Here is a 19,856-nt window from a genome sequence, read left to right on the forward strand (position 1 = left end):
TCGAGTCTAGCACCGTTTCACCGCGGAGACACGTCCCGATCGATTCGTTAATGTTTCCTCGATTGTAACGGCGACCACGCCGCGTCGGCCAGCACGCTTTGTGGTCTGCTCGTTTGTGTGGAACGAGCAAGCGGGCACCCGTTGTCGCGGAAACGGGAAACGAGCCCGGGGACGACCGTTCGGAGGGAACGCGCAGGAAACGCTGTTACGTGGCGTGTACGACAAGCGTCGCGACAAGTGTTGCATTCCCAAGGCCTCGATAAACGGAGCTGAATTTTTGCGAATTTCAACCGAGCCTGGATATCGGGTATGAAAGCATCTGCGATGGCTTTCACGATTTTTCCAAGCGTCGGGAGAGCCAAATTTCTGTTAACGTCCCGGGATAGTCACGTGACTTTTTAATTAATAACTTCCATTCACAGCCTTCAGACGCAGACTTAAGATCCGTCGGGTCTTAAGTCTGTGACTGAACTTGTCACATTTTTTGCTCTGTATTATCGATATTATGAATTCTGACGCCAGAAACGTGCTTCTAGTTTTTGGATTTATTTCGCAGAGAATGAAGACAAAATATAGCTCAATTTGTAGCTGGAGGTATTTTCAGAAAACTCATCCAATGGCATAAAAATGCTTGGATTCCACGGCATGAACATCGTCAATTTTTAGCCTACTTCTAACGCTTATATTACCACATATCTTCGTAATCTCGGCAGCTCATGACCGGCGCGCGCTAGATTGAACCTTCCTCTTTCGAACGAGCCCTTTACCAGCGACAAAATATTCTTACATGAGGACGAAAACTTGAGACACGTAAAACCATTTTTTGACGGTAATGTAGTCACTCTACCTTATCGCGAATCTACGAAGACCGGGCTCTTAAGGAGATTTTACGGATCTTGGAACGGATGGAACAAGTAGACGTGATTCCGTCTCATCGATTTGGACAGTCTTTTTTAACCTATGGGAACCTGTCGCAAAGTGTGATTTTGCAGCTTCAATTGAGGCTCTTAAACTTCCTGAAAATAGTTCAGACGCGTTTAAACAAGTGGCACCGCACCCGAATAATTCTGGTCCACTCCCCGGGACGGGTAACCGAAAGAAAGAGAAAAATCAGTATAAAAATGCTTGCGACGAGGATTTCCTCGATCAGATAGGCAGCGGGGAGCCACAGTAAAAAGCAGGGACACCGGCCGTAAAGTAACGGCAATGAAACGCGCGGTTAACGAAACGACCGGCGCGGCGACCGATCGTTTCGTATCTTCGGCATCGTATGAGGATCCGCGGGGAGCGATTATAACGGTCGTTAGCGGACCGTGTTTGCGCGAATTCTGAGGCCGATGGCCGGGCAATTAGAATCGAATCGCGTCCGAAACAGGAGTTTCGATTATCGCGGCGCGTGCGGGTACACTCGAAGGAGAGAGCATAAAAAGAAAAGAATCTCGACTCGTCGAAACGATCTCGTGGACGATCGACGGCGATTGAAGCGATCAAGGATCTCTGGCAACTCGGCGAGGACACGGAACGTCCGTCAAAACTTCCGGCGTTTCATCCTCCTTTTTTTTCACACACACGGTGTCCTTTGTAACTAATAAACACGGGATAATTGGTGTAACCGCATGTTTTATTAGAAGCGAGGTGGATCTCGAGGGTCGTAACTCCTCGGCGAAAACCCGGGAGAGCCCGGACTGTTCCTCTCTCTTCAGGGTGAGAGAGACGTCCGAGAATCACCGAGGTAAGGACGGACTCGAGGAAACAATTAAACGCGGTGATCAGATAAGCCGCGCGAGTATCCTCTGGAAAATGTATTCCGTGCTCGGGTCGGGAGCCACACAAGTCCGGATAATAAAGCGAGCCGGAAGTCGCCCGGAGATAGATCCAGCCCGATTCGATATCTCGACGACAGTACGAGGAAGTCTCCCTTTGAACCGCGCCGGATTATCGTCCCGCGAATAATTTCCTCGTAAATTATCCGCGAGGGCCCTCGTGGCTCCCTCCACGGTCCAGTTTCAATACGTTGCGCGGCTGCCGCGCATAATTTATGTCGAAATTGCGATTATCAGACAACTTATTGCCTCCACTGGCTACTCCTTCCATTGATCCGGTTCATTCTTCTGGATGAGATCCAGATACCGAACACTTTTTAGTCGTTCATCCTCGATGCTCCCACAATTTTCACTGTGGGAGAGAAGACGTATACTGGAATTTCACTCTGTGATCTTAAACGCATGTGCACGGTGTTCAGGTTGATAGGAGCTAACTGGACCTGACTGCATTTTTATCTATCAACTTTAGACTGATTTCAAAAAAATGTATGGACTTCACAGAAGTAATATTCTATAAAATATATTCTTACATTCTTATATATGAAATATACAATAAAAAGAATTATATACATATGAAATACTATCATGGTGAAATATTTTTTTATCAAATGAGACGCAAAAGCCTAAATCGTTCACTTACGAAGAATGTCCATTTTGCAACTTGAATTTCGAAGTTTATCCAGCTGGCATGTCTGAAGCAATTCGCTCGATTTCAATATCCAGGCCCCATTGTTCACGGCCAACAATTTCACTTCACATTTTCGGTTTTCTTTTTTTCTCCTGTTCCTGATTGAACAGAGCAAGTTCCGAGTGGTTTCAGCTCACCCAGGAATTCGCTCTTAATTTCTCGAGGCGATTCCCCGCGCCGCCCAAAGCTAGCAATTACCGCGGGCCGCATTATCTAAGCGAGAAGGAGGAGCGAACGCGCTAACAAAATCATCGGCGATCCAAATAAATCCCAGCTGCACGCTCGGCGAGTCGCATCTTTTACCTCCCGAGCGAGCGGAACGCCGTAAAGAAGGCAATAATTAAAACGCTTAAAATTTCACCGCCCTTTTATTTGCCGGCCGACGCACAACCAGCGTTTTCACGACTGGCGAAGACCGATTCGGCGGGGCCCCATCCTGGTCCCGTTACGCGTAATTAAAGAATCTGCCGCCTCCGACGAAATGGTTCTCGCATCGCCGACGAAATGCCTGCGGCTGAAAAATGGACGCGGTGCATCGCGCGATACACAGCCACGGAATGCGGCTCGAAAAAACACATTCGCGTAACGACGCGTGTGAACGTTTAATTCCCCGAGCACGATCGGCTCGGTAAAAACGAATTTTATGCAGACGGCAAGTCCAATATTTGCTCGGTAATATACCTTTTTATTGCGGGGATTCGTTCGTTCTTTTTTACGACGCCGTACGATTTTGAATATACGGACCTCGAGATACTCCGAAAACAAAATTTCAATTTAATTCCTTTGCTGTCAACTATTACCAGGCTGCGGATTTTACGCACTTATAGCAACCTGTTAAAATTATTAAGGGGAGAAACCAATTTTTGTGTGACCCTTTCTTGCAATCCGTGCAGACAATTTTTATTTTGATCCGCAGTCTAGCTGTTACTTTTCTTCAGTATTTGTCCAAGTGTTCCAAGCGTAAAATTGTTGTATTTGATGTACGATTAAAAGGCCAAAGTGCTTTTCGCCGCCAGGCAGTTCAAATAATCGCGCGCGATTTAATCGAGTCCCGCGATTACCGAAAATGCTCGCGGTTAACGGTAGTCGCCGGGATGCCGCGCATAATTCGCGCACGGATCGCGATAAATTATTCATTCTGCATTCGACGCGGCGATGCACCTTGCTCTTTGTGCCGGTTGCGTTTCGTGACTGGCCGCGACCCGCTGGACAACCGATTCACTCGTCCTCCCGATCATCCTCCTCGCCTAACTATTCCTCCCGAGCCTGGTCGAGCTGTTGCATTCCAGTAGGCGCAGATTTAACGCTTACAATGTGGATGCATGTGCACCAAATGCACGAGCTTAATCAGACTTGGAAAATCTATGTTCATGATCCTGGAAGAAGTATAAACTCTTTCAGGAGCGATTTATGGCGAAGAGATTGATGACTGAAGATTATATCAATCTCCAATTCTTGTCATTGTATCCCAACACTGTGTAGAATTGTGATATTTCAATATCATATCCTGTCTGCATTTTATATTTGTCTCACGACTCTTTCTACTACTTGTTTGACGACGGAAGTCTATTTAGCTTGTTCTCTTTGCGTGAAATCGACGTGGCTTGCTTTGAGTGGACGTGGTGTGCACATGGTGGGCGTGACCCGTCCAGTAGGCGTGGCTAAGTCGCTCCTCGAGACGTTGATCTCATTGTATCACGATTTTTCAGAGGATGGCACTTCCTTGAATGAAAACCTGCACTCTCCTTCCATCCTTCAAGCTTTAATAAGTGTTTGGGTCACATTAAGTGATCGCCTTTGAAGAAAATACTGGAAACAATGATATTGTCTAGAAACAAAGTGAATAAGAAATGCCAGTCCATTTGCTCGAGCAATATTTCCGCGAATTCAGCAACAGGCATATGCTACAGAGTGTTCGTGCTGCCCACACAAATGATTCCAGGGATCGCAGGATCGGCTTGTTCCTTTTCCTCGGGAGAGGAGCGGATAAGATTATCGAATCAGGAAGATACCGGCCGCGATATCGGGGCGTGTACGCGTCGCTGGAAGCTTTTAGCTCTGTGTACTCGCGGTTCTCGGTTCAAGCCAACGGACTCCCGGTCCGAGTTTCCCGCTTGGCCTATCCGCGGAATCGCGGGCCGCTAATGATCGCCGATGATCAGTGATTTACCGCTGGCACTCGTTGTAATCGGACCGCGCGCGCGGCTCGGTTCAATCCGCGACGCTCTCCGCTAGCCGGCTGCCAAAGGAACCGGAATGAAATCACCGTTACCGAGTCCCAGCCGCTCCTCTTTTATCACTCTCGCGGCCGACCTGCCTCTCGCGCCGATTACGAACTTTCGATCCTGTTACGCAGTCGTGTAGCCGCAGTTGTTGCTGTTGCACGTCGGCTTGTACGCTCGCAGCCATGCGAGACCATTCCAGATCCAGTGACCCGGCCGTCTACCATTCAGAGAAGGATCCTTCTGAGACGAATCCGCGATCTAGAGATCCGTCGATTGCTAAGAGGATTACTGGCCACCTAGATCGAGGCGGCGCCGGCCGACTTCTCCCGAGCACCTGACGCTTCAGGAAACCTCGAAGCAAGTGTCATCAGAGATTTCAGGTTTCGCTGTTAGACAGAAAGAGTGAAAAAGTGTTCTTTCATTTATATTGCTCTCTCTGTCTCTCTCTCTCTTTTTCTGTATAATCGATGTCGTTTACTCTGAGTAGGCGTGGTTTGCTCATAATGGGCGTGACCAAGCCCTCAGCAGGCATGGCCCGTCTAGATTGTCCACATGTCGCACACGTGGCCTGAATGAAAAATTCTCTAGGTGTAGGCGTTCTGGCTGTCGGAATTTTTGCTAAGAAAAATTGTTAAGCGAAACGTCAGGTCACGGAGTAACAATTTTGCGGAGAGAAAATGGGAGCCGTGTAATCAAAATAGCCTATGATAGGGTATAAAACGCCCAGTAAAATATCACCCGGAGCCTGTAAGGAGCAAGAGGATGCACACGGCGGATTGCACACTCCAGAGATAAAAATTGAACGACGCGGGGCCCGGCATGCGATGGCCAAGAGGGCCTCGATTCCTCAAAAGGAACCCCACAGGCCTAAACACACAGGCAGAGCCTCGCCGGGGATTATTCTCAGGTGGAAATCTCTCTCGGATTCCTCGCGCGCACCTGTTACATTGTTCAGGCGGGAATAACTCAAGCTCGCACCGCGTAGATCGCGCAGAGACAGCGACGAGGAGTAATTGAATTATGTAGGGAGCGCGACGTTTGAATTAGCGAAGCCGCCGGTCAGAACCGCGAGCCGCGAATTTATTCGCGCGACAGCGAAAACGCAGCCCGTTTAATTAACGCGACGCACGGCCACGACCACGACCACGACCGACAATGACCGTCTCCCCTCTGTTCATAGAGATGGCGGGACTGGAAAACGGCGGCAATTAATAGCGAGGTTCTTAATTGCGAACCAATGTAGCGTAACATGTAACGATAAAGAGGTATCGCTTCTGCTCGCGACCACGACTGATCGAATTGTAGTACCGTTTCATTTGTCGATCCTACGCTCGTTTTCCATTACAGATTGCCGCGGAACGTGCGTGGGCAAGGAATGCCCCGTGGAACGTTGTCCTAACTTCTTTAAGATCGCGAACAACACCCACGCAAGACATTCTCGAGATAGAGAGCGTCGGATAAATGAGAAACAAAAATTAAGTGGTTACAAGGTAGATAGATGGGAGGTCTTCACTTCTTTTCCTGTTGTCGTTTACTCTGAAGCTCCCAGTGGCTATTGGGAGCACTCGTACACTTGGTTAGGCTCGTCTGTAGACGATCAGCAGATCCTGTTTGGAAATCAGAAATCGATTATTCTAGTAATAGGAGAATAATTGAAATAGCAAAGTTGATACCATCGAAATTTTATTTTGATAAGGTATAAGCCCAGGGAGCAACAAAACCACGCCTACTTGTGATAGGCCACACCTACTTTAACCCAGGCCACGCTTATACACGCCAACGCACTCAGAGAAAAAAATTCAAGATCAAGAGTCCGACAAGATCGAGAGTCCCCTTCTCCTCTAACGCGATGTTCGTCGAAACCGCGGGCCCCCGGGGCAACTCGGAACGCTCCCAGGGGCAAGATACCCCAACAGAATCTAGTATACAATGTCGGGTCTCGCGGCAATTGCAGAGAAGTCGCATCTTCGGCTTTCATTCCGGATCGCCGGAGGGTTTCGCGATCGTGGCGATCATCAGCGATCACGACGCGTCTTCGATCTAAACCCTCGATCTTCGGTGCAGCCAGCAGGGTGCCGGCACCCCCGCGGACTCGATCAGCTTGGTCCCGTGCCCGTTAGAGGCAACGGAAACCGCGATAATGATCGTTATTACGCGTAGCTCGTAAATCGAGCGATTTGTCGTCGCCGGGACGAAACGGGGCCAAGCTCGTTCGTTTTACGGCACAATGTTTTTAATTACGGGGGCCGTCTCGGCGAGAGATCGATTTCCCAGGCGGGCATCGCCGGGCGCGGGTATGATAACGCCGGGCCGCGAGAAGCTGGACGACACGCCCACGTTCTTCAGCTTCCTGCTACAGGTTTCTGTGTTTATCACATGGGCCGGCTTATAATTGCTCGGCTCCAGAAGCTCGCTTTTCGCCTCTCTCTCTCTCTCTCTCTCTCTCTCTCTCTCTCTCTCTTTCTCTCTGTGTATTACCGATACGACCACGACGAGATTAACAGTTCGATGCGGCGGCGCTCGCTTTTACAGTTAACGCCAGAACGCACCGACCACGAACAGAATGCTAATCGCAACGGCCACGCACCGGATTTCCACCCTTCCGCGTCTCGAGAGGGACCTTACGCGGAAAACGAGGCCAGTCTGACCGTTCGACGAACTGAAATTCGTTATCAAGGCCCTTGATCGCTGGTCACAAACAGGAATTCTGTTTAGACACACCTGGAGCAACTCATTTTGATCGCTGAAGGCTGTGATGCCTCTTTATTCGAATCAAAATGTTCTGAACGTTTCGAGGTCACAATTGTAGGACCCCCAGGACAGACCATAATATTGTTGCATTTTTACTTATTCCATATCACACATCGCGGCATTTTCAACGTGCAATTATACAGTGTGGTTGGTTATTTCAATCAATACGAGAAAATGTTACTTACAGAAGTTGTAGGGTTTAAGAAACTACATAATATGGTATAAATGATATTCTTGCAAGTGGAGGCGTAGAGAAGATATAGAGGTCACCTTTGTTTTTTAAATGAAATGTCCAATTTTTTATGCTCGATTTCGATAGATTGGGGTATTCTGAGTGTAAAAGTACTATATTGTATTTGTCCTAAAACTTACCGTTGCTGATGTATTTGACTGTTTTCATGAAGAATGTTCGAAATGTTGGCCATCTGCAACGAGGCAACGTTGTAGGCTTTGAATTGTTGCGTCTCTTACACGTCTTATTGTTGGAGCGTCTATTGTAGCACACGCTGCGATAATTCGTTGCTTCATATCTTCCGGAGTTGGTGCATCTCGATATACAATATTTTTCAATGTTCCCCACAAGAAAAAATCTAAGTTAAATCTGGACTTCGTGCTGGCCAGCAAATAGTGCCACCGCGTCCTATCCATCGATTTCGGAATATTTCATTAAGTGTACTTCTCACCCTTCGAGCGTAGTGTGCTGGACATCCATCGTGCTGATACCACATTGTCTGACGAATGCTTAATGGCACGTCTTCTAATTAATTTGGCAATGTATTTCTTAAGAACGTATCATATTTTTGACCGGTAAAAGTGCCGTCAATGAAATAAGGTCCAATTATTTGTTGCCCTATGATTCCACACCACACATTAATGGACCAGCGTCTTTGATGATCAAATTCTCGAAGCCAGTGAGGATTTTGTACTGACCAATAATGCGTGTTATGTAAATTAACACGCCCAGTGCTGGTAGAAGTAGCCTCGTCGGTAAATAGTATTAAAGAGAAAAAAAGTGGATTGATTTGTAGCGGCTCTTGATCCCATCCATAAAATCTAACACGATTTACGTAATCCATGTCATGTAATTTCTGGTGAAGGCTAATGTGGTACGGATGAGATATTTGTGACGAGTGAGAATTCGTGATGCACTACTTTTGCTGACTTCTTACACTGATATGAGGATTATGATCTACCATTGCAACAACATTAATTTCATTATCTTCACTACATACAGACTTTTCACGCTTCATCTTACGAACAGTGAGACTTCCAGTGTTTTTTAATTTTTTACACAATCTTTCAAAAATCTTGTGTGAAGGGCATATGCGGTTTAGATATTTTTCACCGTACTTTCGAGCCACAATTGCGCTCCTCTTACTTCCTCCATAAATCAGAAGCATCTCTAATTGTTTTTCGAATGAAAATTTCATATTTACACTGCATATGTACTTCGACCACGCATTTCCATAGCTACTGTATACCTCAGAAAACTTACATTCGTTAAAATTTTAAATGAAAATTGATCGAAATTGCAAAGATGCATTAAATGGAAATTATTCAGTAAATATATTTCTTTGGATATACAGGATGATTGAAATGATGATGGAAATAGTAAAAGTAGCGTTGAATGGTCTAGTGACTTTCGGACCACCCTGCATCATTTATTGAGGTTTCCGGGTGTAAGTGTCCGAATGAATTCCAAAAGATCGGATAGCTTCATCAGAATTCCACGGATAAGTACAACGACGTTAACGTGTGTCAGGAAATTGCTCTTCTTACATGCACACCTTGTGTTCGATCAATCAGATCAATTAAGCCACGTAATTGGCCGATCAATGTTCCGGAACGACTGATTATAGAATACGTAAGGAGGCACATCCGTCTACCCTTCTTTTTCCAGCCTTTATGCAAAACCTCGAATTGATTATTCATACGGACGATATTAAAAGGAGCCAGAACCAAGATACAGCAAATAAGAGTTGCATAGCAATTACCGCACTTAATTTCCACCTATCTGATATCTTCACTCGCGCCTGTCATCTCGTCAAAATCGCCACACCCTTGTTTACGCATTCCTTCTTCACCAATCGTCGTTGCTCTCCTGTCTGCCGGTCGATGGTATTCCCGTCCCGTAACTGTTCATTTCTTTCTTAACGCATTTTCATATCTGTTTTCGCACGTTGCATTGTCCCAGACGGGTTTAACCTATTCCAGCGTCTCTGTTTCATTATCCACGCCTATCCTCCTCGCTTCTTCTCGCGGTCGATCACCTTTTACGTGCCTCCACCGAAAGAAACGCCTCTCGATGCTCTCGTCGACTTCTACCTTGCTGCATCGCGCACCGAAGTACGGTGCAACCGAGATGCAAAAATTGCTCGCTGCAGCCTAGTTTCTTAGCACGATACAACTTCTTTAATGTGGCATCAATCTGGCTGCCATTGAAGGGTAATCCTTCTAACCATTGTGATCGCTGAATCGATTATCGTTGGACAAACGTTTTCTCTTAGCCGCGAGAACAAAGGAAATCAAATACAAAAACAGATGACTTTAAGGTTCAAACTGTTGCATTATTTTGCCACAGAGCGTCAAGAAGTCTCTGAACGTTTGTTTAAGCCGATGTATAGAAAATGGTCTATTCTCACCTCCTAAAGTCCTCGCTGACGTGAGCTACAAGACAGCTTTTACAACCACTGAGAGAAAAAGTACTCGCCCACATTTAGAAATCGCATGATTTTCTTAAAATTGAACCAAATGAGTTGAGATAAATAAACTGCCGGCCGGACATGCTCACGGCTGATTTTTCTACTGTTCTAGATTTTTAAAAACTTTAGAAAAGGGTTAAGAGAATTATGGGATTTTTAAATGAGGTCGAATACTTTTTGCGAGCGGTTATGGTACTCGACTATTCGAGTTATCCGGGATATAGGGTCGATCGTTGAAAAATTCGTTTCGCATGCGCCTAATCCCGCGGACGATCGACGCAGGCATCCCCGGATCCCGAACGGAGGCAGTTTCCTCGAACCGCGAGGAGCATGATCGCATAATTACGCGGCCTCCTCTCCGCTCTTAACACCCGGCCGGTAATGGCCTCAAATTATTGTAATCCCGGCGATCGTATGTTCCCGCAATTTCCATCTATTCTTCCTCGTTCCCTGCAACTTTACGAGAGACAGTCTCTCTCTCTCTCTCTCTCTCTCTCTCTCTCTCGAAAAGAGACGGATCGGCCGCAGGAGAAAGAGACAGCAACCGGAAGTCCCAGAGCCGTGGATCGACAGTGAAACCGATCTGTTCTCTCGTTCCACGCGGTCGCGTGCTGCGAGAAAATGAAAAACCACGAGGTGGAATACGAGAGAGGGGTTCAAGGTTCAGAGTCACGGATCGTTCAGAAGGGGGGTTCGGAAATATGTATGCATACGGGGGAACGTTATCCGCGTCCGATCGAAACGGAGGATCGACGTGTAGGATGTCGGTAGATCACAGGTAGCACGGAGAACGTCGAATCGTACCGATGCCAAGCCTTTAATTACTCCGGTTGGAATGGACGCCGTAAACCGCGAGGAAAGTCTGTCCGATTGAAACGGAAAGCGCCGGGTAATTGCCGCGTGGGGGACGTTGCAACGCGTCGGTGCGAGAAGAAGGTCTTAGGGCTATCTAGAGATTCCCGACATCCCAACCCTTTTAAATACTTTCCACATAACCTCCGTTTGGAATTCCTTTGATCCTGCCATCGGGAAAGTATCGCGAAAATAAATTCGCTTTGGACGCGGCTTCGAGGTGTTTTCGCAATCTTCTGGACGTTTCTTCCACTTTTCCAAGCATTAGGAAAGATAATATAGAGAAGTGGAAATAATTAGAAGATCATTCTAGAAATGTGGAAGAGTATTCAAAAATTTGTTGAACACTCATTTACGTGCATATTCCTCTATGCTATTTCAGAAGGCAGACGATATGGTTAAAAATAAGATCGCAGACGGAAGGGTTCAATTAACTCCACCAACAAATTCGACGAAGAGGAAACAATGCTCTAACCACTTAACGCACGTTGCCCGGTCTTAATAGCGTAAAGGCCAAATGATCTCATCTGGGAATAATAAAAAGGGACCAAAGGGCACTTGACGGATCCCGGAAGAACCGTCGAAGAGGAAGTTTCGCGAGTTTCACGGTCAAAATGCGTGGCCCGTCGGACAAAAGTCGGGATGGCTATCGCGGGCATAAATTACAAAGACAATGGGCCCTGGGCAAGGGAAAAGAGGAATAAAAAGTGTTGTCAGCGATTGGTGAGGGGCCCTGGCCCCCCTGTACGGGCATGAAAAACCGAAACAGGAAGTCGTCCGTGCGTCTGACAGCGGGGTAAATAAATGACAGTGCGCGCAAGAAGGGGACACCGTCGGCTGTACGGCGAAAGAAAGCGAGAAAAAGGAGCAGAAGAAGAAGAAGAAGAGACGAGGGAGGGACGAGGAGGTGCGGGATATCTCGCGAGGCGACTTCGTACGACGCCGCTGATCAAAACACAAAGAGCCAGTGACTGGGGAGAGAAACGAGAGGAGAGAAGAGACGCGAAGAAACGACGATCCTCTCTCGACTGGGATCTTTGTACATCCCCCGGCAAAAAGATCGCACAGATATTGCAATTTTTCACGTGCGCAATAAAACTGTATCGTAAACGTATCAGCCCTATAAAATTTTAATAATCTGATCGAGAGGATGAACTTATTGGAATTAATTTTAAAGCGGATCTTATGCATCTACGACAAAAAATGAGTAGGTGTAATTGAAAGCAGTACAAACAGAAGGATTTAGAAATTAGCTGAAGAACGTGTCCAATTATAATTGATGCTGCTCGGTGAAGTCATCAAATATTGATCAGTGATTTCAACACTGAGATCATAATCTTTTATTGCGTCGTAACACGGATAGGTTCATGAATAAATTCATGTTTCATTCTTGTTCCATTTCTATCCGATCATGTTCCATTTTTATCTACTAACGAAGCATAGAATTATATTCGAGTAGGGCATAATTTCTGATTGCAAGTGGCGACTCTGAGGTACCATTAAAAATTGCTATATTATCCAAACTAGTTTTTACATTACTAAATTTGCTTGCAACTTATGAATTACTGAGCATTCCAGTATTTTATGAGTAAATTGGATCAATTTCATATGAAATGAAAATAATGAAAAATATTGGGTTTTTGAGTTGAAATAGCTTCGAGTGCTGGGCGAATCATTAAAAATGTCTCCCAACTGTTATCTGATAGAGCTCATAGAAGAAAAAGTGCGTACGCATGATCGAATGGTTTGGTCTCAGCGTGAAAATGGCGAAAGCAGCTGATGTTTCGGGCGTCCATCTTCTCAAAGATGTCCGGCTCCGCAGCCGGAGGCTTCGCGAGAGGTAAAAACGTGGCGGATGTCGAAAATGAAAAAAGGAGCGAAAGAAGCGAGCAGAGACGCACGAGGACGAGAGATGTACGGGGAGAGGTTTGAGGTCACGGACCTTGCGCGGAGAGATCGGCTACAAGTCGCACAGGTGGTGGTGCTACCTCGGAAAGCGTTTAAACTCGCTAATGGAAAAGACCACGTCGAACCCCCGGGGCTATTTGAAAGCGACACGCAGCACGTTCGCATAATTTACGCGTTGCCCGCTCGCTGATGCTGATGGACGCCGAGAATCCGACTCCGGACCCAATATCTTAGGAGACCTGACTTCGGTATCGCCTGACGCTTACGAGATCTCACCTCGAAGAAATCGTATTAAACGGCGAATCGTTTAGCTCCATGCGATACCCTGAAATCCTATCCTCGATCTTGAACGTTCTCCGGCGGCTGTTCAACATCGTGTCATTCTTCGTGGCTTCACCTTGAAATGTTGCTCGACCCGGGAACGTAGTCTCGCATGTTTCTATAAGCGCTCGGGAATCTTAAAAGGAACGATCTTTTCGATCAAATTGACTTTGATGGCCGTTCTCGACTCGGTCGTTTTACTTCAGCCGACGCTTTAAATGAAGTGTCTTTTGGATGTCCTGTTTCTCGTGGCTTGAACTGTTTGTAGCTTCACGTTGGGATGAAACGCAACTGGAGGTTCTTTAGAGACCTAATCGCGATAAGTTGAATCTAATAGAACTGCATACATGCACAAATTTTATCCAGAATAGAACTTCAATAGAAAATGGGCGATTTGAAGATCCTAGAGTTTTTTAAAAATTGATTTTGCAGTCACAAATTCGGAAAAATTCACTGTCGCGTGTGCTATTAGGTAGAATAGTTATGAATTTTTTCGTAATTTTCACATTAACAGAACAGAGGAAACAGAGTGTAATTCATTAAAACCGCGTTCACCCTATAACTACCCTTGTGGCAGGGGTGCCGACTTAAAACTTGCCACAGAGGGTTTTCTTTGGGGCCCTATGAATTAAATTTGGTTCACTCTTTGTCTTAAATACACGTTAAAAATCAATCAAGTGACAGTAGAATGTTAAAAAGTTGGACAGGTAATAGAAGGCTCCCGAACAGTTCATACAGAGCAGAGCAACGTATTTTAAAATGTCAACTATGATCTAGCGAGCGCAACGGTTACGTTGTCGATCGAATTAGCCGATCGTGGATCTTGCAGCCTTCTTCCAGCCCAGGAATTCAATTCTCCGTAGGCTCTCCGATCTTTCCTCAGAATCGCGATCATGCGAACCAGTGGTTTCGGTGCGCACCGCTTGGCAGGACATTACTCGGCGAACGGTGAAAGTATCTATCATCGAGCGCCGCGAATAAACAGGGCCCAACCCAGCGACGTCGAGCTGCTCGGTTTTCAAGGTCGAGACGTTTACGACTTTATGGGGCAATTACCGTGGTATACTGCAAGTTAGTTTGCGGCCTGACCGACGGGCTTCTTTTTCTTGTCGTCGGACCGCGTCGTCGTTGTCGAGGATTGCGCTGGCTGTTTCAGATGAACTTTACACTTACACGGAAATCGACTCCGGGCTCTAAACGGTACACGAACTCGGGGTCTTCGATCATTCGAGAAAATGGACAATATTCTCTTTGGACAAATCGTCTGATTCACGGACCGTGTCGTATCGACAATTCTTTAAGAAACTCTATACTCTAAATTATATATTATATACTTCTATATATACGAAATTCTATAGATACATTCGATCATTTAAGAAAATGCTAGGCAATGCTCTTCAGGTTCTCTTGCTGGTCATTGCAATGCGAATCAAAAATTCTCGACCAGGTCTAGCAAAGTTCCTGTAAAGTGCTGTTTCTCGCAAAGGGAGAGCAAAAATAATTTATCCTCGGACACTTTAGATAAATAATCGAGTTGTTACCGGTCATTGCAAAACTAAGAGACCAAGAAATTCAGACCAGATCCAGATCTTTGAAGTTTGCAGTTTTTCGCACGGGGAAAGTGAACAATTACCGTCTCGTCGAAAAAGTACGCGATCCAGCAACTTTCCCTTCATTCCTGGTGGCTAGCGTCAAGTGTCCTTGAGCTCAGGAAGCATCCTTAAAGCCTACCGTTAGGGAGCGAACCGGAAACCGCGGCATCGTCCTGCGGTGACCACTCGAAACTACTCCATTCCTCTTCTTCCGTCTGGTTTTTTCCCGAACCGTCTAATCTCGGTGGCGGTATCGGACGATTTATCATGGAAACTGGTTCGAATGCTCTGTTTCGCTACTGGAATTACAATTTCCTGGTGTCGTGGTAGCTTGTAGCTGCCGCGTGTCCGAGGAAGTTATATCGCTCGTTGTACTCTGAAAGACCAAAAGAAGAATTCTTTTTTTTTTTTTGAAACGTTTTCACGGTTTGTCTCGTTTCAGTTCAGAGCAAAGTGAGATGCTCCGAGCAGTGGATGGAGGTTGACGTCGTGAGGAGCAGTCCGCGGGCGAGTATATATCTGCAGCAGCTGAAGGACTTTCCAGGTAAAGATCGATCCGTGTTCCTGTCCCCGGTGTCGTGAAATATAAACGGGAAGCGGGAGCCGAGCAGTTTACACGCCTCGAAATCTCTACCTGTATACTCTCTTTTGCAGACGAGGCCTGCAAGCCGCAGCTGAGCAACGGCGTCGCCACCTTCCGGTTGTCGCTGCTCGAGAAGGACATACTGCGGTGCGGCGTCACGAAAGTCGTTAACAAACTCACGGTAGGGCGATTACCGTTCGCGAATAATTAAAACGATCGAACGATCCTGTCCACGCCAACGATTCATCCACCTAGAAATCCTTCATCAGCAGACTGCGGATCTTTATGCAAAACAAACAATTGTCTGCATCGAATGTTATTTCTTCCCTAGACGAAAAATAATATATTGACATCTTGAAATTTTGTTAATTTTCCTACGTAAAAATATTCCAAGTCGGAGGAAATATTTGGTTTTCGAGTTGAGACAGTTCCGAGTGCAAGGGTTTAACAATTTTAAATTGAAAAAACGATTCAATGATCTTTACCAATATTTTTGGAAATTTTTTACTTGAATACAAACGATGTTCTTGTAAGCAAAAGAACAAGATCGCGGATTTAGTTGCCAGCAACTAAACGTTTTTCGGCTTTGTAACTAGGGTCAATCCAAACCCTCTCACCGCCGATGAAAGGCAGTCCAGAGTGGGTTAGAGATTGATAAAAGAAGAATGGTAGTCTCGAGGATCGATCGATCGTTGCCGAGGCTCTAACGCGCGATCCCGCGGGGTTAATTTAACGGCCGGTAATGATACACAGGGTCAGAAGGTGTACTTTCATCGGGTAATAGTGGAGGAGCCGGCGGACACGAGCAAGCACACGTTCCTCGTCAAGTGTGTCATCACGGAGGTTCTGGTGAAGCCTGAGATCTCGATCGCGTCGAATCACACGACGGTGAGGCGCAGCGTCTTCCCAGCCGGCTTTCAAGAACCCGAGTAAGTTTTCCAGTGCCTTGTGCGCTCAGCCTGTGCTTAGTGCTCAGCTTGGTAACAGTGTAAGTCCGCCTCTCGCGAGGAAAGATCAGGCACGCGAGCTAGCGAGCCGAGCGAGCAGCGAAACACCTGTTGCGGCGCGGCGCGGCGATTGCACGCGAGTTGCGTTCGTTTTCGCGTCAAGGACGGGCTCGTTTAATAGATTCGGATAGACAAGAAGCCGTCGGCTGCGAGCCTGAACAGTTAACATCTTCTGCTCGACGCTCGAAGATTCCTTTCAGCCAACTGTGACTGCCGGCCGTCCTTGCTCAGACGAAGTGAACGCGTCAGATTGAGCTACCGAGGGCTCCAAAGGCCGGAGCCAGAGCTCCAAAGTCACGCCCACTCGCGGTATTGTAGTTAGAACTTCTCTCTTGTAGCTAGAACCGAGACTCTTCGTGGTCTCAGGCTATTGGCACATGTAGAGTTTGATGCAAGTGCAGAAAGAAATTCACTGCTTCCTGTACCCTTTAAATTGATTGAAATTGATTGAAATTGTTCCTTGTGAAAATATAAAAATACATTTAGGCGAAGCTAAACTTGTACACCATGGTATACACTCTTCACCTGTTATATACCTGGCTCGTAAAACTGCAGAAAAATCATTCCGGTCCAGGAGCCATGTTGGCACCGGGAGCCAGACTCGGGCCAGACGTAGTCCCGTGGGGTACGGCCTTGAGATCGAGAGCGTCGATCGTTCGATATACAGCATTTTCTAACGCTATTTGCCCCGAAGCACTGCTCGCAGGTGAAACGGCCGGTATCGTTGCCCATGACTGCTCCACGTAGAAGATCGCCAGAGCCTCGATCCGCGAAATAATTTCATAGCACGGCTTTTTTGCTCCGTTGATCGGCCGGCGATCACCTTGATTCATGACGCCGCGATCCATTTATTTGTCGAGTGGTACGGCGCTGGCGAGCAGGTGCTGGAAAACCTGAAATGTAATTTTAGCCTCGATCGTCGTCGCGTTACGCGACTGAGAGAAGACTCTCCTCTCCTTCAGCTGTATTTCGCAACCGTGTTTCGATATATGAAACACGGCTGCGATATGGTGGGCAACTAAATTCGCGGCATTCTGTTCACGAGTTTGGCAGAACTATTCACTGAGGGCGGAAAATGAACTCTGCTCCTCCCAACTTGATCGTGTTCGGGCGATTCGTTTCGTTAACTCTTACGAAAACCGATCTCCCAGTGATTGCTACGCTGCGGATTTTATGCATTTATGGCAAAAACGACTTGGCGCAATTTAACCCTCCGTGGACGACCTGGTTCGTTCATGTCCGGAGCGAAATCTCACTCCTAAATTTCTTTTTTTCCCACTAATGCTTTCAACAGTTGACGTTCCAACGATTATGTATTAAAATAGGAATTTCAATACGTATCTAAGAATTTTAAATATTCTACGTCGGATGAAATGTCTGAATTCTGGTGACGGAGTAGCTTCGAGCGCAATGAGTTTTCATAAATAATTCTGTTGAAGACAATGCGAAGGTTGCGAACTCAGTTGCCGACCTAATATATAAAACTCGAGTCCCGCGAAGTCATTCGTGTAGACCGCCTGCCATTCCACCGGTAAAAACCTGCAGGTGACGTCTGTCCGGGGGGACAAGGCAGTTTTTGCTCGTTCTCGGCATGTAAATGTCGTCCAAGGTACGCTAACGACCTCGCCGAAGAGCCGTAATCAAAACTAATATTCCGGGGACATCAACCCTTGTGTCAATACGCGACCGTTTTTACGGAGCGACCACGTTTGCGCGTTCGTTAGACTTTATAGTTCCAGCAGCTTGTTCGTATGTACACATCGAATGTACATTCATTTTTTAATCATCCCGCGGAGGTAAATATCGATGAAAAAGCCAGAGGCATCTCGGCAGCCAATCGGCTTTCATCTGTTTCTTGATAGCATCAACAATTTTATGGATGTTCCAGCATGATTAGGTGATTGACTCCCTCTGGAACGACGACTCTCGGTAGGATATTATCATACCCTCAAGACAGAGAAATTTTTATGCCACTGTTCTCGGGGAATAAATCGGTAAATTATAGTATCAATGCTATGAGTAAATACATAGACATAAAGTGGAAAGAAATTATACTGAAATATGCTCCGAGGTATCGAACGCTTTTTTGCTGACTGTCGGTAACCCTCCTACAACACGGAGCAAAAATTACACGGCCCTCCTATAACACTCTTATATGCAGTCTGTGTGGATTTTATGCATTTAGAGTAAAAATGACTAGGCGGAACTCTAATGTATAAAGACATTAACAGAATTTCAAAACAGTGTTACATTCTCTTCAATTTATTAAAATTGTTGGGAGAAGAAATACACTTTCTTTTTAACTTCTGTCTCCTGCAATGGATGCGGAACTGCAATTATAACGCGGTACGAGTTAATCAGATTTGTACTAATTCCGAATTTCTTCTAACGCGATGATAATGAATCCCGTTACAATAGGGTTGACTGTAGAACCAGGCAGCATTGGCGCAAGGGTTTTTCCGCGTCGTCTCGCGTTTCGGCGAATTTTCCGGCTGTCAGTCTTCCGTCTCGCTTCTTTCCGCAGCCGATCGATGCCACACACGTCCCACGCGGGATCATAATCCTAGCTGTACTCACCTATCGGTAAAAATCGCTTTGAACGACACGGCGAACCAGCGAAACCCTTGAACTCCTCGGCGTACTGGGGAGACACGGCGTTCGCGGTGAGAACGCTGCCAAATTGTGATTTACGAACGACAGTGGAAGGATATTTGCATACTGGCCGGCCACGGACAGCTGCTGGGAAACCCGTAATGTAATTTTAACTTGGCACAGCGAGTGGACGGCTGTCAGCCGTAGGATCTCTCTTCCTGCTTCCCGTCGACGAAAGTCAGCCTTGTCCTGGCGACATTCTTCCAGCACGCTCCTCGTGTTTGAAGAGAGAAATAGAGACAGAAAGAGAGAGAGAGAGAGAGAGAGAGAGAGAGATTCGCGAAGAATTTTTCCAGCGTTCCTGTTCCTCGGTTAAGCTAATTTATTGGCACTAATCGATCGTAGCTCGACGATCGCTGTTCCACGTGGATTCCACCGGATCGCTCGCTGTTGCCTGTCTCCTTCCGCCGCACCAGGAAGCTATAAAATGTTTATTGTTGAATTATCACGCGATATCTCGCGCGGAGGCCGATCCCCGGGGTCAGGGAAAATTCTTTCTCGATCTTGATAACTGTTTCTACTTCGACGAGCCCAATGGAATTGCACGCTCGTCCACCGCGATTAGGGATCGATCGGCCAATGGCCCGGCGATCGATCCTTCGGAAAATTCTTCGCGGCCCTCGATCCGCCTGCACAATCCTCTCAATCCTCGTGATACCGTCGAATCAGGAGCACTCAACATTTTTCGCATTTTTCAGAGACGTTGATGACACTCGAAAGATTTCTAATAGAAAGTTTAGCGACTATTAACC

At 46.5% G+C, this 19,856-nt stretch overlaps 1 protein-coding gene across 1 annotated transcript in view; it reads left to right on the forward strand.

Annotated features, from left to right (window-relative positions):
* Window positions 1-19,856, forward strand: part of Qsm (Zona pelucida superfamily protein qsm) — a 34,395-nt gene that overhangs the window by 11,490 nt on the left and 3,049 nt on the right. The window contains exons 2-4 of the mRNA XM_076793606.1: window positions 15,305-15,406; window positions 15,517-15,626; window positions 16,199-16,374. Coding sequence (XP_076649721.1) covers window positions 15,305-15,406; window positions 15,517-15,626; window positions 16,199-16,374 — 388 coding nt within the window. The remainder of the gene's footprint in view (window positions 1-15,304; window positions 15,407-15,516; window positions 15,627-16,198; window positions 16,375-19,856) is intronic.

Source organism: Halictus rubicundus, chromosome 1 (genome assembly GCF_050948215.1).
Source record: "Halictus rubicundus isolate RS-2024b chromosome 1, iyHalRubi1_principal, whole genome shotgun sequence".
Lineage (NCBI taxonomy): Eukaryota > Metazoa > Arthropoda > Insecta > Hymenoptera > Halictidae > Halictus > Halictus rubicundus.